The sequence below is a fragment of the Triturus cristatus genome, chromosome 5_2 (genome assembly GCF_964204655.1).
Source record: "Triturus cristatus chromosome 5_2, aTriCri1.1, whole genome shotgun sequence".
NCBI lineage: Eukaryota > Metazoa > Chordata > Amphibia > Caudata > Salamandridae > Triturus > Triturus cristatus.
Genome location: NC_140588.1, coordinates 975,376,883 through 975,400,044, shown reverse-complemented (window position 1 = coordinate 975,400,044; position 23,162 = coordinate 975,376,883). Strand labels below are relative to the sequence as shown.

The 23,162-nt window shown below is 49.9% G+C and overlaps 1 protein-coding gene across 3 annotated transcripts in view; it reads right to left on the bottom strand.

The window, feature by feature from the left end:
* The window catches only part of LOC146829515 (UDP-N-acetylglucosamine transferase subunit ALG13-like), a 1,246,203-nt gene that overhangs the window by 610,808 nt on the left and 612,233 nt on the right, over positions 1-23,162 (bottom strand). For all 3 annotated transcript variants that reach the window (XM_085608211.1, XM_085608212.1, XM_085608213.1), the window contains exon 15: positions 18,391-18,547. In XM_085608211.1, coding sequence (XP_085464337.1) covers positions 18,391-18,547 — 157 coding nt within the window. The remainder of the gene's footprint in view (positions 1-18,390; positions 18,548-23,162) is intronic.

Sequence of the window (23,162 nt, the reverse complement as noted above, 5' to 3'; positions counted from 1 at the left end):
AAGACCCCTGTGGTTTAATATCCCCTAAACCAGTGTATGACTGCGGTGGTGGTTGAGAAACAGTTGGAGGAGGTTGTGGAGAAGCAGGTAAAGAAGGAGGCATAGGACTGGGGGCTATTTCCTTTTTCTTCTTTTTAGGAGGTGGTAGCATATAAATGGTCTTCAAAATAAAGTTGTCGCTGAGATGTTTGAGGGCAAGGCTGCACAGCTTTTGGTATTATTCGACCAGTTTGAGACTGGATATGTATTGTCTTTTGCAACGGATCGAGCCGTTCCTGCATAACCTGGAGGATTGGTTCTATAGGCAAGTCTGTTGTGGAAATCACAGGTTTCGGAACCAAATTAGGTTTTTCCTTAGGTGCACAAGTGGATTTTTCTTTCGATGCCGAACAGCTTTTGTGCTAGGAACCAGTTTGTCGGGCCATGGGGTTCAGGGATTTGAGGAATGAATAAATGGCTCAGAACTGAAGCTGGTCGGGCCGAAGCGGAATATGGTAATTTCAGCTTAATTTTCTGAGCTGAGCTCGAGGGCGGGGCATCTTGGATGTTTGGTGCCTTCCATGGCCTTTAGACAGTGGAGGCCCAGACGCCGTATATTCACTCGGTCCAGAGTCTTTTAGTACATTTTACAGGGGCATATGCACTCGCGGTATGTTGACCCAGCAACATTTCTTCGATCTGGAGACTTCTTTCCATCTCCGAGTCGGATGAATATTCTTGGCTGAAGAAGGCCTCTCCCTCAGCCATAGAGGCTTCCAGGATTTCTTCCTTGTGTTCGAGATCTTGTTCCCCGAAGATGTCTGGGGTATCCTCGTTCTCCATGCACTGCATTTCTCTATGACATGCCAGACAGTCCCTTAATGTCTTTTTCAATTGGAAAGATGGACACATTTCATTGTCTTCTTCTCTGATCTCGGGACAGACATACGTTGCAAACGGACAGTCCTTCGAAATTTTGCATGACAGGAGGGACAAAAACGAAAGGGAGTCTGTTCCTAAAGCAGCACATTGTGGATGGAAGCCGATGGTAAAATGAATAGGCCTGAAGGTTGCGAGTGAAGTTCGCCGAACCGACAGCGATATTTTCAGTAGTTATTTTGAAACACGAGAATGGAAACTCGATTGCAAACAATACTGACAAATGGAGAAAGGTGTAAACGAAAGCGGACTCTAACCAGAGCACCACCAAACACGTCCAAAATAGACACCAGAAAGAAAACAATTTAAGAATGGAGTTGATGCCCATGTGCATTTTTACAGAGAGGAGTCACTTTACTTAGCAACTCAAAACACTTGCACACATCTGGACCAAACACCAAAAGGCTGAAGTATGCAAAGCATGTGTATATACAGCCACATGCATCGAACACAAAGAACCAGAAGGTACTAGAACCATCTGGGGTTGAGATTGAACACTAGATATTATGGCTCCATCATGTTAAGCACTACCAATCAATCAATGGCCAATGGTATTCTGTATGTCTCGGTCCAAACTGATTCTCAGAAATTTGAAGCGCTTTGTCTCCAGTTGTTACTGGTAGGCAAAATGTCACAAAAGTGTGTTTTAACATGAAGAAGGCATTCAGATAGGGAGTCTCCGACTCAAACTCTGGCCCTTGGTTACCAGAATAATAGAAGAAAATGTGTCCGCCTCAAAGATGCAAAACACAACAGGTTACCACACAAGCAACTACAATTTAACAAAGTCTTAGGGAGTTTACCTCACTCCTGCAAGGTAATAGTTTGGTGTCCAGTCAGAGAATATGTAAGTTCAACTGGAATCAAAGCACCAACCCAACTGGTCTATATGGTTTTACAGGGGCTTTTGGAAAAGTTTAAACTCCAATGTATCTTTAAGAGTCCACATATTAAAACCTACTGGCAAGGAGTTTCCCTGGGGGAAGAGTCACCCATGCACTTGAGACAGCCGCTACACTCCTTACTCCTTAAAGATACCTATGACAACTAGTCACTTTGGGGGTAGACTTGACTGCTGCTTCAACTGGAGCCATCAATGGAACCACAAGGGCTAGTTAGATGGATCTGGAATGCCTCCTGCAGTCACTAGAATCAGAACAGACTCCAAGGCCACCAATACCAGGTCCCTCTAGGGCTAAGAAAAGGTGGATGCAATCACTTTACATACAAGTGATGGGACTGAGAGGTAGTATCATCCATTTGTGTAGGACTTCACAGAGCAGAAACTGGCACTACACCTGGTAGGCGCAGTTATATACCTTGAAGACAGACAGGCATATATGTAGGTAGGTGCTCCTTCTAAGATTGCAGCAGGAAGGGAGTAGTGTGCATGCAGTTGGAATTCGACTTGACTTTGTAAGAGACTCTGGACCATCTTTCCCACAAGTGAGCTAGACTAAGAAGCATGCCCCATAGGAGGTTATGTGTGTGTTTTTATTTGATTGTCACGAGGAGAGATGTGATCTGATGTGAGACAGACACTCACAGTGTACCCCCATCTAAATAAGAGTGGCTACCAACTTTGCTTCACAAATAGAATAGTGATGTCCAATGGACTCTGTGCGTGTTGCACCAAATGGTGGTTCGCTTTGTACAGAGCTTGTGATATCAATCTTGAACCTCCAAGCACACACTCCTGTCCCCCACTCAAGAGCCTGGTGGACCTGGTGGGTACAAGAGGCACCCAGCTTGTTTCTTTGTTCCAGTGCAAGTCTTTTGTGCCTCAGAGAAACCGACCCATCTTTTTAATCGGTTGTGGCCATCTCCCTTAGCAACAAGCAAGCCTGCAGACCGAAGTGAACTCAAATCACTACTAACAACTAGACAAGTGAGAACCGATCTGACTGATCCCTTCACACAGAAGCCTACAAAACCGGCCAGCAAAAAACGGATGATTCTCCAGAACGGTTTCCCCGGTGACATCCTTTATTCCAAAACAAAAATAAATCAGTGTACCAGTTGAACAAGTTACTTACCTTCGGTAACAGTTTATCTGTAAGAAACATAGGTTAGTTATAGATTCCTTACCTTAGAATTACCTCCAGACGTCAGACTGGATCCGGAAAGTTTTTCATCAGCAGTACCCCTGCGCGTCGGAAGGTGGCATTGGTCGACTCCGCATTCGACATTGGCGTCATGGTCGCCAGGATGACATCGCGGTAGCTATATAGACGCAGTCTTCGCGCGCGCTGACGTTAGTTCTAAACACAACTTTCCACTCCTAAAGCGCACAGCCATGCAAGACACTGACCACTGGTGCACAAAACTAGGGCCTTGAAAGGAGTGCTTAACCCTAGAAGTCAGTTCGCAGAAAGGGGAGGATGGGTGGGGCGGTAAGGAATCTTTAACTAACCTAGGTTTCTTACAGATGGAGTAGTTTCTTTTCTGTAACGTCAGTTCTGTAGTAGGGGTATCTCTGTTATAGTCATAATCTAGTGAAGAGTCCCGCCCATGTGCGTGGACCCCGAAGCAATAAAAATAATCTCTTAAGTTGTCAAGCCATGCAGACCTGCATCTACACTTAAGAGAGAATTTCAAAGACAGATAATGCAGCCTATATCCACAGGCTACACTGTCCAATACTTCAACTAGAAAAATTCTACCAACAACCACCAACAGCACTGCCTGCCCAGCTTTTTCCACAGAGAAAAACCTGCCTCTTCCAGCAAAAGCCTCTGGAATGATAGAGAGGAAGGGATGGACAGACAGGCCCCATAGGCTGCCATTATGTGGCTCAGAACAGGATACTGTGCCTTTAAGAAAACTTCCCAGAACTTTTCCAGTATCCCAGAATACACAGCAGGTCCCTTTTACTTTCAGTTCTTTTTGAAGGCATAACACGCCAGACCTGTAGCATTCCTTACATTAACATTTATCTCTCCACCGGGGAGGAGGGCGGGCGCTTATGACTATAACCGAGATAACCCTACTACAGAACTGGAGTTACAGAAAAGAAACTACTCCTTCTGTAGTAGGGGATCTCTGTGTATAGTCCTAATCTAGTGAATAGAATGGCAAGACCATCCCCACAGCAAAACGGCGGTGGAGAAGATTACAAAATAATACCACTATTGTGCGAACAAATTTCGCAGCGAAGCCTGCCCAACCTGAGCATCTGCCCTGGCATCCGTGTCCAGACAGTAATGCGCAGCAAAGGTATGGACTGACCTCCAAGTGGCCGCCTTGCAGATTTCTGCAATCGGAACATTACGCAGCAAAGCAGTCGTGGCAGCTTTGCCCCTGATGGAATGAGCCTTAGGTTTACTCCCTAAGGTCTTATTAGCCTTTTGGTAACACAATTGTATACAGGACACAATCCACCGAGAGATGGACTGTTTGGAGGTAGCAAGACCGGTCCCGACTGATCCATAATTGATAAACAATTGGTCTGACCTACGAATATCTTTGGTCTTATCAAGATAAAACTTCAATACCCTCCTAACGTCCAGGGAACGTAGAAACCTTTCCGCTGGAGAAGGATTCTGAAAAAACGTAGGTTAGGTTATGGTCTGGTTGACATGAAAATCAGATATAACCTTAGGAAGAAATTTAGGGCGAGTACGCATAACAACCTTAGCAGCATGAAATACCGTATAAGGTTCTAGGCAACACAACGCCTGAAGTTCACTCACCCTGCGGGCCGACGTAATGGCCACTAGGAACGCCGCCTTCCAAGACAGGTGCTGCAACGAAGCCTTGTGAATAGGTTCAAAAGGCTCCTTCATCAATCTGGACAGCACCACATTCAATTCCCATGAAGGCGAGGGAAGTCTGACAGGAGGGAACACTTTCTTCAAGCCTTCCAAAAAATCCTTGATCACAGGGATCTGAAAGAAGGAAGTCTGTGAAGGGCATTTCCTGTAAGCAGTCAAAGCAGCGAGATGGACCTTAATGGAATGGAAATTAAGGCCAGACTGCGCCAAATGCAAAAGGTACGGAAGGATGACATCTTCCTTACATGTCGTCGGGTCAAAGTGCTTGGACTTGCACCAGATGCAGAACCTCTTCCACTTGTAAGCATAGGATAGGACGTTCTAGTGGAAGGTCGCTTAGCCTCCTTCAGTATATCCATACAATCTGCTGGTAGATTCAAATGGCCATATTGCACTATCTCAGGAGCCATGCCGCCAAACTCAAAGACAAGAGGTTGGGGTGCACCAACTGCCCCCCGAACTTCGTGAGAAGGTCCGGCCAGCACGGCAGCCGTATGTGAGGAAGGAGAGACCGGTGAAGCAGGTCCGTGAACAACCACTGTCTGGGCCATTCCAGGGCAATCAGGACCATCCGCGCCCCGGACTGGGACAGCCTTGATGAGCACTGCCGGAATCAGGGGAATGGGTGGAAAAGCGTACAGAAAGCTGTTCGAGCAGTCGATCCATAGCGCATTCCCCAGCATCCCCCGCTGGTAGTACCTGGATGCGAAGTCTCGGCATTTGCTGTTTTCGGCAGTGGCGAACAGATCTACGTCTGGAGTCCCCCACCTTGAGAAGACGTCCCCTAGTACTTCGTCATTTATGACCCATTCGTGGTTTTCCTGAATCAGTCTGCTCAATGCGTCCGCCTGAACATTCTGCACACCTGGCAGATGCGTGGCCGTAATAGTCAGTCCTCGGGCCAGAAGGCAGTGCCAGATCGACTGCGCCTCCTGCGACAGAGTGCGTGATCTCGACCCCCCCTGCTTGTTGAGGTAATACATCGTGGTTGTATTGTCCGTCTGTACAAGCAGCGAGTTGGTCTGGAAGGACGTATGGAAGGCCTTCAATGCCAAGTAAACGGCTCTGAGTTCCAGGAAATTGATGTGGTACGTCGACTCCAACAGGGACCACTTTCCTTGTATCTGTAAGTCTCCGGAATGTGCTCCCCAGCCGTGGAGAGACGCATCCGTCACGATACTCTGCGTGGGAATGTCCTTGTGGAAGGGAACCCCCCTGAGGAGATTTTCCGCCGAACACCACCACCTCAGCGACTGAAGAGCATGCAGAGACAGCCGTATCTTGTCGTCCCAAGAACCTGTCGTCTGATCCCACTGACCCTCCAAGCACTCCTGCAGTGGTCTCATGTGCAGCCGTGCGTGAGGAAGATACATGAGGCCATCGATCCCAGCAGCGAAGACACCTTCCTCACTGTCGTCGATGGAGCGGTCATAAGAGCCTGAGCCTTCCGAAGGAGTGATAACCGTCTCTCCTCCGAAGGAGACACGCTTGCTGACAGCGTATTGATGGAGGCCCCCCAAGTACTGTATGCACTGGACCGGAGTCGGGACAGACTTGGACATGTTGACGTGCAACCCCAGCTTGTTCAAGAGAACGCACGTCTTCTGGAAGTGCGCTTGTGCTTCCGAGAAGGAGAAGGCCTTGATCAACCAATCGTCCAGGTACGGGTAGACAAACACCTTGTTCCTCCGCAGGTGTGCAGCTACCACTGCCATGCACTTGGAGAAGGTCCTGGGCGCAGACTTTAGCCCAAATGGCAGTACTGTGTATTGATAATGATTGGCGCCGACTTGGAATCGCAGGAACTTCCTGTGCTTCTGTGCAATGGGCACATGGAGGTACGCATCCTGTAGGTCTATGGCACAGAGCCAGTCTCCTCGTTGCAGCGGAGGGTAAATTTGGTGCAACGATAGCATGCAGAATTTCTCTTTGCGAATCCATTTGTTTGCTTGCCGCAAATCCAGAAAGGGCCTGAACTCGTTCTTGTCCTTCTTGCGAACCAGGAAGAACCGAGAATACAGGCCTCTTCCCCTTTGAGACAGAGGTACGTCTTTCACCGCCTTTTTCCTCAACAGGATGTCTGCCTCCGCCTGGAGCTCTCGCAGTTGACACTGTGAGCTGACCGGCGGAATCGCTGGAGGCGGGCTGATGAACCGAAGACTGTATCCATTGCAAACAATACTCAGCATCACTTGTCCTGAGTAATTTTTCTCCACTCTGCCGGAAAAAGTTGAATGCTTCCCCCCACTGGAGTGGGTAACGGTTGAGGGGGAGGTAGTCGCTCAGGGCCGAGACCCGGCCGGGCCCTTGGTAGTGGTAGCAGCCTGCTGGCCTCCTCTACCCCTATGGCATTTCGGGAAGGGCTTCCGGAACTGCTGCTGTTGGTGCTGCTGCTGTCCCGAGGCCTGCCCACGCCCTCTGCCTGCAGCCCCGAACCGTCTCTGGAATGGGCGCTTTTTCTTCTCAGGCTTCTCTAACCCGACAGCCGTCAGGGTCTCTGCCTCCGTCTTCATGCGGGCCATTTCGTCATCCGTATGCTGGCCGAACAGGGTTTTCCCCGAGAAAGGCAGGTTGGCCACTCTTTGTTGTGCCTCCGGTTTGAGTGAGGTAAGGCAAAGCCAAGCGTGACGCCGTTGGTTGATGCCATGACAATATCCATGTGCCGCTAACAGACACATCCGCCGCCGCGCTGATAAGCAGATTGGACACCAGCATCCCCTCACGCAAAGTCTCTAGAAAGTCCTCCTTGTCGCGAGGCAGCAGCTCCGCGTACTGCTGGAGAGACTCCCAAAGGGCACGGGCGTAGCGCCCCAACAGAGCCCCGGCACTTGCCGCCTTCATGGTGGTAGAAGCCGTCCCACAGACCTTTCTGCCCGCCGAGTCTAGCCAACGGCTATCCTTATCAGGCGGCACTGTCGAGGAAGGAGTGGTAGCATGCTGCTTCCTTGCCGCCGTCACAATGACCGAGTCCGGTTTCGGGTCCATCCTCAGAAAGGTCAGGTCCGATTCCGGCACCCGATACTTCTTCATGAGCCTTGAGGGGGCTGGCTTGGTCACCGCCGGAGTGAGGAACAACTCCGTAGCGGGTTCCACCAATCCCGGCACTAGTGGCAGCAGGGGGCGAGGTAGGTGCTTCTTGTGCAGCGTCTCGAAGATCACGGACATCGTAGGTGTTGGCACAGTCACTGTGATCCCTAGCTTGGCCGCACCCCTCAGTAGCACCTCCTGGAAGGAGACTACATAGTCGACAAGCGATACTCCCGTCCCTGGCGAGTCCGACAGCGTCGGTGAGTAGTCAGACGATTGGGTGCGGGATCTGGCTCCGCGCCTCCTGCGGCGTCGCCCAGATGTTGATGACGACCGTCCACGGCTCCGTGACCTCCCTCTCCGTCCGGAGCGGGAGCGCGATCTGGTTGGCTTCGGCCGCTCAGCCGGCCTCGCAGGCGACGGTGGCGTAACCTGGTGCCGCGGCCTCGGAGTTCTCTTCGGCGGCGGCGGATACCTAGGCAACGACACCGACCGTGGCGGGGCCACAGGTGGGCCCGACGGTGTGTGAGGCGGAATGGGAGGAGGAGGAGGAGGCGGAATGGGAGGAGGAGGAGGAGGCGGAATGGGAGGAGGAGGCGGAATGGGAGGAGGAGGAGGAGGTGGAATGGGAGGAGGAGGAGGAGGCGGAATGGGAGGAGGAGGAGGAGGAGGAGGAGGAATGGGAGGAGGAGGAGGAGGCGGAATGGGAGGAGGAGGAGGAGGCGGAATGGGAGGAGGAGGAGGAGGCGGAATGGGAGGAGGAGGAGGAGGCGGAATGGGAGGAGGAGGAGGAGGCGGCAGAATGGGAGGAGGAGGAGGAGGAGGAGGCGGCGGCGGAGGAGGTGTATACACCACTGAGTACACCGAGCCCGGTGACTCCGTTCTCTTCCTTTGTGACCCCGAGGGACTCCCGGCGTCAGGACTCCTCCTGCGCTGCCTCGGTGTCTATGAACACCTCCTCGACGGCGAACACCTCCTCGACGGCGAACGTCTCCGACAGGTCCTCGACGTCGGGGATCCCCTCGACGGTGATCTTCTCCTCTTTGCCGACGGCGAACGGCGACCACGCCTCGACGGCGAGCGCCTACGCCGGGACTGGTCTCGATGCCGATGACTCGACAGAGAAGTCGACGGTGTCGACGACGACGATGATGATGTCGTCGATGGCGGACTGCTCAGCTCCCTCGACGGCGAGCGTCGACGCCGTTTCTCCCCAGAGCCCTGGGGAGACGGTGAACAGACTGCAGCCATCCCCCTCGACGCCGTAGTCGACGCCGACGGAGAATGGGGACGTTTGCTGGGCTTCCTGCCCCTGGGGAGCCCCCCAGGGGCCTCTTTATGGGCAGAACCAGCCCGTCCTGACCCACCTTGTTCCCTCAGCCTTCTGTCCTCCAGGCCTTGGAGCCTGATCTTCATCCTTTCTCTCAGAGTCCTGGCTGAGAAAGATTGGCAAATGTCACACTCTGCTGGAACATGGGACTGGGGAAGGCAGACTATGCACACCCTGTGTGGGTCCGACTTGGCCTTCTTTCTCTCGCACTCTGGGCACTTGTCAAACAAGCCAGGCATGCTGACAACACAGAGCACACACAAGAAGGAAGGCAACAAGGTACTTAATAAGCACTTGAAAAGTGAACAAATCCAAATAAACCCTTGAAAAGGGAGAGCTCAATGCTCCAGGGTCCTGCTAGCAGGAGCCGGAAAAAAGAACTGAAAGTAAAAGGGACCTGCTGTGCATTCTGGGATACTGGAAAAGTTCTGGAAAGTTTTCTTAAAGGCACAGTATCCTGTTCTGAGCCACATAATGGCAGCCTATGGGGCTTGTCTGTCCATTCCTCCCTCTCTATCATTTCAGAGGCTTTTGCTGGTAGAGGCAGGTTTTTCTCTGTGGAAAAAGTTGGGCAGGCAGTGCTGTTGGTGGATGTTGGTGGAATTTTCTAGTTGAAGTACTGGACAGTGTAGCCTGTGGATATAGGCTGCATTATCTGTCTTTGAATTCTCTCTTAAGTGTAGATGCATGTCTGCATGGCTTGACATTTTAAGAGATTATTTTTATTGCTCCGGGGTCCACGCACATGGGCGGGACTACTCACTAGATTATGACTATACACAGAGATCCCCTACTACAGAAATATTGTTACGGAAGGTAAGTAACTTGTTCATCTGAAAGAAACAGTTATAGATTCCTAACCTTAGAATAGATACCCCAGCAATACCAACCCCAGAGGTGGGTCTGTAGGAAGGTGGATATCTGACTATGGTTACCCCCAACTTTTTGCCTAGTGTCTAGCTGGTTTTTCGACTTAGTTGGCCTGAGATCCTGCCATTCAGGGTCTCAGGCTGTCTGCTCTCTCTTTAAAATGGACGCCATGTACCCTAGGTACATACCCAATTGGTAAGGATCACCTTATTGGACCCTGTACAGTGTACCCTAGGTATCCAGGGCATAGGTGTACCCTAGGCCTCCCAGGGGCTGCAGCATGTATTTTGCCACCCCTGGTCTGGCTTTCCAATCAGACACAACTGGCTGATCACTCAGCTGGGGCAAGGTCGTGTAATCACCCCTTGCTTAGATATAGTATACCTAGATCTACCCTAATATATAGACACATGTGTACCTATCAGTCACTCCTATGGCAGGCCTTAACAATCCTGGAGGCAGAGTGCTTGGTAACATGTGAGATGGTGCTCTAGCATGAGCTGAGCCTGTCTGCAGCTTTCGGAACCATGTCCTTATAGCTGTTCTATGATATAGCCTACCACATACTCTTAAAGTGCCTTATAATCTTAAACGGTTATGGTAACTATGGTTTGGCTTTATCAAAACATGTCGTGTAAGGTGTCTAACACTGTGGAATAATACCCCCATCCCATTTCTGGTGATGAGGATATTATTCCTCCCTTCTAGGAGGGAGAGACATGTTAAAATCCTACTTTGCTGTTTAACTCTCACCAAAGCCTCAGCATCACAAAATGGATGCTGCTGCCACAGACACGAGTCTGACCTCCTGCTGCTGGGAGTGATCCCGGCAAGGGAGGCTTGGACAATAGGTTTCCTGCTTGGGGAGGTGCTAGCACCTCCCCAGACAGACTTTAGTGTATTGGGGCAGGGAGGGCTGAAAGGAAGGAGACACTGCCTGGGGCACACAAGGTGTCCCATGCATAGTCCAGTTCAAACCGGTGCTGGGGCACTCCAGCCCCAGTCCTGGCGCGAAACTGGACAAAGGGAAGGGGGTGTAACCACCCCCCTACCAGGTCCCACCCATAAGGCGTGACCTAGCAGGCAACCCAGCCCCCCAGATTAGTATAAGTGTGGTAGCTGGGCCCCAGGAGATTAGATTATCCTGAACCTGCAACTTGTACAGAAACTCTGGACCTTCGACATTCGACGAAAGAAGAAGACTGAAGAATCTCTCTTGTGGCCAAGCAGTGGCTACCCTGTGCAAACAGGCACGAGCAAGAGACTTACCCTTTGCTTTGCTGAAGTTCTACGAGGGACCGACTGCAAAGCCCGACCAGAGCCTTGACTTCCAGACTTCTCCGACCCTGATCCACATCCACAGCCGAGCTGAGATCCGTGGAGGCGACGAGAGACGTGGGACCGGCTACCTGGGAAAAGTGGCTAGTATCTTCAAGCGCAGCTTCTGAGGCACCCTCGAAGTTGTGCACCGGGGATTGAGAAGCCCCAACCCCAAGCACCATCTGCACCGAAGATCAGCCCCCCCACACTCCACGAGTCCTGCGTGGGGCCCTTCTGCATTTTCCTGCTTGCCGCGTCTGTCCGGTTGCTTGCCCGTTGGCTAGCGGCCTTTGCGACGACGCACCTCTGAATTTCCACTGCTGGTTTGGCTCCTCCAGACTGGCTCCTGCTCCTCTGCAAAAGAGAAGCACCCCAGACCTTCCTGGTCTGCACCAGAAGCAAGTCCTCCATTCTTCGTGAGTTCCGCTTGCCAAGGCTTGGTGAGTCCTAGTTCAACTTCGACGCCGCCGACAGCAAGAGCCTTCGTGGGACAGCTCGCCTCCTGGTCCTGGTCACCCTCGACGTCTCCTGGTACCCGTGGCTGTTGCGACAAGCTTCACCTCTTCGCCTGCAATCTTCACAACATCGCCTGGTTCCTTCCTGGTTCCACGTGGTCACTGGCTAGTGACCCAGACTCTGTCCCTTCTGCTTGCAGGTATCCTCTCTTCTTGATCCCAGCCTTGGGATCCACCGGACACTCTTCACTGACTGCCTGTCAGCAACTTTCCTTCAGGCATCCATAGAAGTCCACAACGAAACCCGACGCAAGTTCACACCTATGCACCCGCAGCCCGTGGGCTAGGTAACTTGGGTACTTCGGTGCTCACAAGGGTATTGACTATCCTAGGGTCTAGTTTCCGAGTCTCGACTTTCTAGCTATACCAGAAGTGTCCTAAAACTGCTTATTTCTAACTGCTAGTGATTCTATCGACTTTTACGCATTACGCGTGAGTGTTTCCACTCTGCACCTGAATCCCGTGGGCCTCCCATTTCCTAACTGTTGGTAGTGTAGTGTAGACCCAGCGATTCCCTAGGCATAGGCCTATTCTATTTCCGTGACAGTGGTCCTTATACCACTTCTTTAGTATATGGTTTGCGTGGCCCCTAGGGCCCAACTGTATTACTTACCTGTGTGACTTAATGTATGCTTGAATAAGACTGTGTTGTACTTACCTCGAATCTCAAAGAGTGCGGAGGGTTTGACTAGAATAAATACACTTTATTTTATAGATATATCTGTTGTGGTGTCCTTTCATTTGGTATTCAAGGGATTATATATGGTATCACAGCTGGCTTCACATGCCATTCAGAGTTTAGCCTAAGACTGCTCTTGTCCATGCTACCACTAGGATAGCTGGTCTATAAGGTTGACTTTACAACCAATCACCATAAGGGTTGTTTGGACTGATACAAGGTGTACACTAGAACTAGTGACATCATATATCAGGCAAACTTCTCACAGGGTCTACAAACTAAATTCACACCAGAAGTCCTTGAGAACAGAACGGCCTAAAAAGCTGTCTCTCCGGACTTGGCTGTCCAGACAGTAGTGTCTTGTGAACGTGTGCAGCAATGCCCACATAGCTGTCTGACAGATGTCATTAAGGGGGACTCCACGTCCCAAAGCAGTGGTAGCTGCCATCGCCCTGGTGGAATGACCGCGCAACCCCACTGGAGGTTCCTTCTTTGCCAAAGAATAACACGTTTTGATGCACAAAATGACCCATCTAGAAATGGTCCGTTTATGCACGGCCCAACCTTTTTTGTCACCCACGTAGCCAACAAAGAGCTGGTCATACACCCGGAATTGTTTTGTGCGATTCAAGTAAAAGGAAAGCGCCCGTTTTGGATCCAGACAGTGGAGCCTCTCTTCTTCTTTGGAAGGAGGCGGAAAGAAGGTAGGCAAAGGGATGGTCTGTCCAATATGGAAAGGAGTAGCCACTTAGGAAAGGAAGGACGGACGAGTTCGAAGGACAACCTTGTCCGGATGAACGGTCAGAAAAGGAGGCTTAGAAGAAAGTGCTTGGAGCTCACTCACCCTGCGCGCATAAGTGATGTCCACCAGAAAAGCAGTTTTTTAGGTCAGAAACCTGAGAGGACAGTTACGTAGCTGCCCGAAGGGAGCACGCATTAAATATGTAAGAATCAAGTTCAAGTCCCACTGGGGTATTACGAAGGGAACAGGAGAAAAAAGGTGAGTAATGCCCTTATGGAAGCGATTTACAACAGGGGACTTGAAAAGAGAAGGCTGATCAGGAAGCCTAAGCAAGGCTGTAATGGCCGAGAGGTAGCTTTTTAGAGTGCCCAGAGCAGAGCCCTGCTGGGCCAAAGAAAGGAGGAACTAGAGAACCTCAGAAAGAGGGGACGAAAGGGGATCCACAGCCTTTGCTGTGCACCATGCCACAAATTTGTTCCATCTGCAGGCGTATACCATCTCAGTGGAGGGACGCCAGGCTGCCAAGATAACATCACAGACTTCGGGAGGCAGGTCAAACGACGTCAACTGTCGCCGCTCAATTTCGACGCAAGGAAGTGTAGGCTGGACAGGTTTGGGTGAAGGACCGTCTCCTGCTGCTGCAAAAGAAGATCCACCCGAAGAGGCAGTCTGATCGGAGGATCGATGGCCATGTGTAGCAGCTTGGGAAACCAGACTCTTGATGCCCAATCTGGAGCCACTTGGGCCTGGTCTCGCTTGATCTTCTTCACCACTCTAGGTAGTGCCGCCATGGAAATTCCAACTAGCATAATTGCTGACATTGCGCATTCTCTTCGGTGCCAAATAGATCTAACCAAGGCTCTCCCCACTGTCGAAAGAGACCTTGCACCACCTAAGAGTGAAGTGCCATTCGTGAACCATCATGCACCTTTGGCTGAGTTCGTCCACCCTGGCGTTCAGGGAACCTGCCAGGTGTTGAACCGCCAGGGATATGCCCTGATGTTCCAGCCATGTCCAGAGGTGGAGGGCCTCCTGACATAGGGTCCACGACCCCACCCCACCTTGTTTGTTGCAGTACCACGTGGCGTGGTGTTGTCCGTGAACACCTGCACTATTCTTACCCGGACAGAGGGAAGGAATGCTTTGAGTGCAAGACGAATCACCCGAAGCACCAGAAGGTTGATGTGGAGCCTGGACTCCGCTGGAGACCAGAAGCCTCTGATCTCAGCCTCCCCCATGTGGCCATCCCATCCCAGAAGTGATGCACTGGTCACCACTGTGAACTCTGGCTGAGGAAGGAATCTGCTGTTGACCCAATCCTGATTCGTTAGCCATCACTGCAATAGGTGTGCAGTGCCCTCCGAAATCTGGATGCAATGGGACAGGTTCCCCATATGTTGTGCCCACTGGAACTTTGGGTCCCACTGCAGAGCCCGCATATGCCATCTGGCATGGTCCAGCAACAGGATGCAGGAGGCCATCAGGCCCAGTAGCCTGAGGGTCATCATGACCGAAACCCGGGATGGAGGCCGAAAGATCGGAATCATAGCAAGAATATCCCAGACTCACTGTTTGGGAGGATAGAGCCAAAACTGCATCATGTCGAGAACCGCTATGATAAAGAGGAGCTTCTGAGAGGGAGTCAGGTGTGACTTCGGCATGTTGATTGAAACCCCCAGCGTATGCAGGTCGGCCGTAGTCTGGCAGTGGCAGACGAAAGCTTGGGGCGAGCCTGCCTTCAACAGCCAGTTGTCGAGATAGGGGAAGACTGGAACCCCTGATCTATGCAGAAGAGCTGAGACCACCGCCATCACTTTCGTGAACACCCGAGAGGCGGTGGTAAAGCCAAAGGGGAGCACGGTAAACTGAAAGTGCTCGTGGCCTACCGCGAACCGTAGGTAACCTCGGTGGGCCAGTAGAACGGGTATGTGAAAATAAGCATCCTGCAAGTCCAACGCTACCATCCAGTCTCCAGGGTCAAGGGCAGACAGGACCTGAGCTAGCGTCAACATTTTGAACTTCTCCTTCCGGAGGAAGCCGTTGACGTTCCTGAGATCCAAGATAGGATGCAGGCCTTTGTCCTTCTTGGGCACCAGAAAGTAGTTGGAATAGCAACCACGACCTACATATGGGACAGGAACTCGCTCGAAGGCGCCCTTGGCCAAGAATGCCGAAACATCCTGTTGCTGAAGGGCCAGATGATCCTCCGACATGCAATGGTACTGAGGTGGCATGGATGGAGGGGTAGCCTCGAAGGGGAAGGAGTAAGCCCGTCGGACTATTTGCAAAACCCACCTGTCTGATGTGATGGTGCACCAGTGGGGGAGGTGATGGGGATCCCTGCCGCCCACTGGCGATTGGTTGCCCTGAAAGGTTTGACTAGGAGGGTTTGGAGGCTGCTGCAGAGGGGGCTGTGGTGGACTGGCCCGCCGTCCCCCAAAACCACAGCAGGGGTTCCCACATCCCCGGCTGCGCAGGGGGTGAACAGCTTGCGCTAACCTGTGGCTCTGAGCGGGACGTAGTGCACAGGACGGGAGGTGGAGAGGCCCAAGGACCTGGCCGTAGCCCGAGAGCCCTAAAGCGCTCCAGCGCGTTGTCTGCTTTGTCACCAAATAGGCAACGACCATCAAAGGGCATGTCCAGAAGGGTGGATTGGACATTCCCTTAAACACCAGTTGACCTCAACCAGGCGTAGCATCAAAGGGCGACCGACGTGGAAATCGTCCTGCCTAGTGAGTCGGCAGTATCCAGCCCACAGCGGATGGTAAACTTTGCTGCGTCTCTACCTTCGGCAACTGCACAAGATAGTACGGCCCGTGCCTCCTCCAGGCACTGAGGCAGCACTTGCGCAACCGTATCCCACACGGAGTGGGTGTAATGGCGCAACAGACATGCAGTGTTTACTGACCGCAGTCCCAAGCTGGAGGAAGTAAACATCGTCCCAAGATGGTCCAGCTTTTTGGATTTCCAATCAGGTGGAGGGTTAGGGAATGCGCCCTTGGAGGTGGAGGCTTGGATCTCAAAGCTCTCAGGTGTGGGTTGTTGGAAGAGGAAAGTGGGGCCACCTGGGGCCGGCCGCTGGCGTCGGGCAATCAACCTATCCACAGGAGCCCAAAAGAATTTCTGTTAGGGCTTCATTAAACGGCAGCAGGGGCTCCGAAGAGCTTGCTGCCTGTATAAGCACCTCTGTCTGGAGGTTAGTCCTGACTGCAACCGTATGTAGCTAGAAGCTGAGAGCCTCGGCCACCCTACGCAACACCACCGTGTAAGACGCTCCCTCCTCTGTAGCCATGGTAGGAAGAGACAACATGCCAAGGTCCTGTAAGGTATCCAGAACACTGGCTTCCCCCAGTTCCTCTCTCGAGTCCAGTTTATAGCCTAACTGTTCAGTTAAAGGGTCTCCAGACCCCTCCCAGTACTACTCACCCTCTTCTGGCTGCCAATCCGGTCTAAAAGAGCCAGGGTATAACAAGGGGACAAAAGTATCCGTCGGCATCGTGTCTACATTGGGATGGAGGCCAGGATCGACACCGGCTGGGGACACAACCGGCGTCGCCTGCAGACGTGGTGCTGGTGGAAGCGGTGCCGGGGGAGGTGTAACTAGGTCGACATGCACTGATTTGGATCCAGTACTGGATCCAAGGGGAACCTGCAGTGCCGAGGTCGGAGGCGCTGGCGTCGAAGGCCCAGGGCCCCCAGCCGAGTCGACGCTGGTGGAGTCCACAGGGCCCGAAGGCATGCTGGCGGAGTCCACAGGGCCCGAAGGCGCGACGGCAGAGTCGGGATGCCCACAGATGGCATGCACCTCTTCGTAGAACTGACGAAGCTGGGCAGTTGTTGCTCAAGGTCCCGGAAAGGGAGGGAAACCCAGAGTCGACCCTTCGGGCTCCGCACGCGGAGCCGCGGGAGGGGCACCACCCTCGCCGCGTCAGCCGGGGAGAAGTCGTAGAGAGACAATGCTTCTTCGACCTCTTCTTGTGCTTCGACTTACCTGACCCAGAGTACGAAGACTTGGATGAATAATGATGGTAGATCCGCGACCAGCCCCTCTACCTCATACGCGACCGGGACCTCAAGCAGCACGGACCAGACTGCCGGGCCTCGAGAAGCTATCAGGACAGCTCCCACAAAGACTTCGGATTCATGGTCCGGCAGTCTGAGCATGACTTGGGGTCGTGGTCGCGCTCCAGGCAGAATAAGCACACGCTGTGCGGATCCGTCACCAACATCAGTCGGCTACAGGAACCGCAAGCCTTGAAGCCGGGCATCCGGGACGTGCACCAGGAGTCGAAGACTCAAAATGATGTAGACAAAAGTCGCCCAAAAACAAAAAATCAGTCAAAAAGTGACGGGGGGTACAGATCTCTCCAGATCTGCGCTGGCTGTCACGAAAAAGAAAAAACTGAAGTCAGTTCAGTTCATGGTCTTGATTTCGATTATAAAACCATAAAAGACACTCCAATCAATTAAGGAATTTGACAAGTTAAAAATGCTTTGTTAGAATGGATGAATCAGGAAATAGCATTGTCTAAAGCAATCGCAATGAAACATTTGTAATGAAGTCAGTGCATGAGAACGGTGTCTATGTAGCTACCGTGGCGTCATCCCGGTGACCAAGACGAACGCAGAGTCGACCGACGCCACCTTCCGACGCGCAACCGTACTGCTGACGATAAACTTTCCAGATCCAGTCTGACACCTGGGGGTAACTCTAAGGTAAGGAATCTATAGCTAACGGTTTCTTTCAGATTTCATCAATATATATACAGCTTAGAGAGCAAGATATTTACAGCATAGTGAGTTTATCTCGCACCCAAAAATCTACAGAGAACTGGGTTACAATGGCGCCAGGGCCACCTGAGTCTTTCATCCTTAGGAGGTAAATAATACCATTGAGTTTGGTAATAAAAACACCTATTATTTAAGTGGCACATGGCAAACTAGGCACTGCCTTATGTTAATAATACAGTCACTTATATCAGAAGGGTCTAATCTCACTAAATTTGGACTGGGGAGAAAGAACTGAGGTACAGAGGGGTAGATAAGTTATCCATAAAGAGAAAAATAATTGAGGGTGATATTTTAATTTCAACTTCAGGCTGGGAATGCATACAACAAAGCTCTCATAAAAGAGTACACAGTAAATAGGATGTCCATTTCCTTTTCAAACACAAGTTTTACCTTTTTTTTTTAATGTATCCATATAATACACTTACAGGTAAAGCTGGGTAGGCAGTTTCGTCCCCTTCCTCTATTTCATAATAGGTGATTGTTTCTTCTAAACCTCTGGGTTCTTCTCCATTCTCCGGCACATAGGCATACTGACATTCTTTATTTACACAGTGCATTTGCCGCCGACTGCGGCTGTAAGAGCTATGATAAAGTAAAAAGCACGGATTCATTTCATACACAAGCAGGCAACTTTACCCATACAGAGTAATGACAAAAAAGCAAACCTAGATCTGTATGCAGCAAGAAAAAAAAAAAGAAATATAGAAATGTTGAAACTTCATTTTAATATATAATAAGACTAAAAATCTCCCAAAACCTTTCACATAAAAGCATCAGTAAGCTATATTAGTGCTTCCAAAAGGTGACATTTACTTAAAGAGTTCAAATCGATGTAGTGTGCTACTGTGTAGACATGGATGTCATTTGCTACCATTCATCATTAAGGATTACAGGGCTCATCATAATTTATCAAGAGTATAGAACCCAGACTACGGACAAACTGGAAAGGGCCAGGGTCAAGTTAGCAGAAGAAAAGTTAAAGGAGGTTGGGTCCATCTCTCAAACAACATACTGCAGACAAGGCTCACCCTTTGATGCCATGCCATAATCCTATCAGGGATCCTGAATATTGACTCCAAAACCAAAGACCAAAATCTCATGGTTAAAATGTCATAGTTACAAAAACATTGAAGAAATGAATAGTCATCATAAATATATAGTTGTGTTTCCAACAATAATATTGGTACTCAAAGTATTTTTTGTTAATTTCTGTGAAATTATTTTAATAAGCAATTTAAAGTGTATTGTTCTTAAAATATAATTGCGTATATTTTGTTCGGTTAGTGAGGTTGATAGTGTAATTGGGCATGTGATGTTCTATTTACCATAGGTTATGGAATACTTTATTGTTAATGTGTTGATTATTTAATTATTTAGTTATTAGACATTTTTGTCTGTGGGCTTTATTGTGGAATTGGGTGGGCGGTGTTTTAAAAAGTATATTATTTTATATATGATGACTATTACTTGAACTAATTTTAAATGATCATTTCTTGTTTAACTAATTTGAACTAGTTCTAAAAAGGTATTTTTGTATTTTGATTTAGCTTTAGGAGTTTACTATGTGCTTTTTTTTTTTTTTTAAATGGCTAATTATATGCAAGTGTATGGTAAATTATTTTATATCTGAATATATGGGGTGTCTTGTGTTTTACATAAATAGTTTAGTTAATATGAAATGTTTCATTAAAACGCAATCTTTTATTTTAATTGATATATATATAGTGCTTCAGGAGTGTGTTATTTTAAAAATATATAATGCATTTCATTTTTGGAAAAATTGTATTTCGAACAGTAAAGATGATAATCTCATCTCCCCACCCTAAAAAGTACTTTCTTCAATGTTGCTGGGGATGGGAATGGAGATAGTAAGAGCATCTGAACCCCCTCACCACAAAGTTATGCATTCATTTATACTAATGTTTGTGGGGCTGGAGTTAGTATAGTAAATCTAACCCACCAAATAGATTTACATTCCTCAATGCTAGGACCGTAGTTAAAATAGTACATTCGTTCACACCTTCTCTAAATATATGCACGTGCTCATTATTTTGGGAATTGTGTTAGAATAGTACATTTAACTTGCAAATATGTGTTTTACTCAAGGTTTCTGAAGTAAATTTGTGCTCACCAAAATCGAATAGTTTCTTACCTGTCGGTGTAGTTTTGCAGCTTGAAGATCTTTCTGGATTCACTATGCTGTGCATTATTACGCGATCTGGTGGTTGGGTCCGGATTCGTAGTCTTTCTTTTGTTTTTTTGTAGCCCAGGTGGGCGTCGACGTCCCACCATTTGGTGCACCTCTCGTGACGTCGTCGTGCCACCTTTGGGGCGCCATCTTCGGGTTCTTTTTTCCCCTTCTCTTTTTTTATTTTTTATTTTTTTTAACCCTAGGCATTCTCTTAATTTTCCTTTTCCAATTTCTTTTAGTATTCCAATTATTCTGTTCTTCCATGTCCTTCCACCTCTTCCTCCATCCTCATCTTCCTGGCGGAGGTGGGTGGGTTCGCTAGTGAATCCAGAAAGATCTTCAAGCTGCAAAACTACACCGACAGGTAAGAAACTATTCGTTTTGCAGCGTGAATCTTTCTGGATTCACTATGCTGTGCATAGACTTTGTAGCGGTTTGTTATCTTTGCGGCGGCTGGGTGGTAGATGAGTGTTGGCTGTTGAATATGTGTTGAAGCACCTTCTGTCCTACTTGTGCTTCCTTGTTCATCTGAACGTCCACGCAATAGTGCTTAGTGAATGTGTGCACTGAAGCCCATGTTACCGCCAGGCATATGTCCTGAATGGGTGTATTTGCCAGAAAGGCAATAGTTGCTCCCTTCTTCCTTGTGGAGTGGGCTCGTGGCCCCTTCAATAGCTCCTGCCATGCTGGTTTGTGGCAGAATTGTATTGTCAGTCCAATCCATCGTGCAATGGTGGCTTTTGTCATGGGTCTACCCAGAAAACTAGTTGCAAAGGAGACAAAGAGCTGCTTGGTCTTCCTGTGCTCTTTGGTCCTCTCAATGTAGTACATCACTGCCCTTCTCGCGTCCAGAGTGTGCAGTGCCCTTTCTGCGCTTGTCGTGGGGTTTTGAAAGAAACTCGGTATCTGAATTGTCTGGTTCATATAGAATGCCGAAACCACCTTAGGCATGAAGTGTGGGTCCGTTCTTAGAACCACCCTGTCCTTGTGTATCTGGATGTAGGGCTCTTGCAGTGTCAGTGCTTGCAGCTCACTCACTCTGCGCAGCGAGGTTATCGCTACCAGGAAGGCTGTTTTCATTGTCAGCATTTGCAGCGTGGCCTTGTGGATGGGTTCAAACGGCTCCTTCATAAGCTCGGTTAGGACCACATTGAGGTTCCATGCCGGCGGCGGCGGCATCCTCTTTGGAGGCGCAATTCTTTTCGCCCCTTCCAGGAATCTCTTTACTACCTGTGACGTAAAGAGACTTCCTCCTCTCTCCCCTCGTGTGTAAGCTACGATTGCCGCCAGGTGTACCCTTAGGGAGGATGAGCATAGATTACCTTTTAGTAAGTGTGTGAGATATCTAAGCACCGTTGACTCTGTTGTCATTTCATTCAGTAGTTTTTTTCTGCTGCACCATATTGTGAACCTTTTCCATTTCTCCCCATAGCATTTTCGTGTTGTAGGTCTCCTTGCCTCCCGCAGCACTTGCATAGTGCTTTGAGGTAGGTTCAGGTGCGCAAACTCTAAGTCTTCAGGAGCCATGCCGCCAGGCTGAGGCTCTCTGGCTCTGGGTGCAGGACCTCTCCGTTCTGCATGGAGAGCAGGTCCTTTCTTCTTGTGAATTTGTGAGGAGTGCCTTGTGCCACTTCCACTATTTGAGAGAACCAAGTTTGCCTTGCCCACTGTGGTGCCACTAGGATCAGTGTCATGTTGCTGGCCCTGCACTTGTCGAGCACCCTGTGTAACAGCAGTATCGGTGGAAAAGCGTAGGCAAATGTCTTTGACCAACTTATCCATAGGGCATTCCCTTGCGATTGCTGTTCTGGTTGTCTGGATGCGAAGTTTTGGCATTTTGCATTCAGGCGTGTTGCAAACAGGTCTATTGTCTGTGTTCCCCACCTTTGGAATAGCCTCTGTGTTTCCTGTCCATTGAGCTCCCACTCGTGGGATGCCGATGTCTGTCTGCTGAGCCGGTCTGCCTCTCCACATTGTCCTTCCCTGGTAGGTGTATGGCCAGCAGGTCTATCTTGAGTGGGATGGCCCATCTCCAAATCTCCTGTGCCAGAGTGGAAAGGGGGAACGATTGTGTCCCTCCCTGCTTGTTGATATAGAACATGGTAGTGGTATTGTCCATCTGTATCAACACTTTCTGGTTGTATAGCTCTTTCTGGAAGGCCTTCAGGGCTAGCAGGACAGTCTTCAATTCCAGGTAATTGATGTGTCTGACCGCATCTGCCGGAGTCCACAGACCCCTCACCCTGAGTTTGTTCATGTGTGCTCCCCATCCTATTTGTGATGCGTCCGTGGTAATGGTCACAGTTGGGTTTGGTGGTTTCAAGGTCTTTCCTGTAGTTAAGTTCTCCCTGTTCCACCATGTTATCTCCTCTTGCACTGCGTGCGTAACAACCACTAGATCTTCCCAACTTCCGTTTGCTTGTGACCATTGCTGTTGCAGCCATTCTTGGAATGGTCTCATGTGAAGCCGTACATTGGGGACTAGGTGGATGCATGACGCCATCATCCCCATGATCTTGCTCACTGTTCTCACTGTCAGAACTCGCCCCTCCTGGTAGAGACGCGTCTCGTTCAGCAGGGCTATTGTTCTTCTGTCGCTGGGCATCACCGTTCCGTCTATGGTGTTGATCGTCGCCCCCAGGAAGACCTTCACCTGCTCTGGTTCTATCGATGACTTCCCCAAGTGTATCGAGAAACCCAGGTTTGTTAGTGTTCTTGTCACCCGTTCTGGGTGCTCCTCGCACCTTTCGCGAGTGTTTGCTTTGACTAGCCAGTCGTCTAGGTAAGGGTACACATGAATCCCTTCCCTTCGTAGGTACGCTGCTACTGCTGCAAGGCATTTTGTGAAGACCCTTGGGGCTGACTTTAGGCTGAATGCCAGGGTTGTAAACTGATAATGATCCTGGTTGATGCTGAACCTTAGCAGGTTTTTGTGTCGTCTGTTCATTGGGATGTGCAGGTAGGCGTCCTTGAGGTCCACGGTGGACATGAAGTCTCCACCTCGCA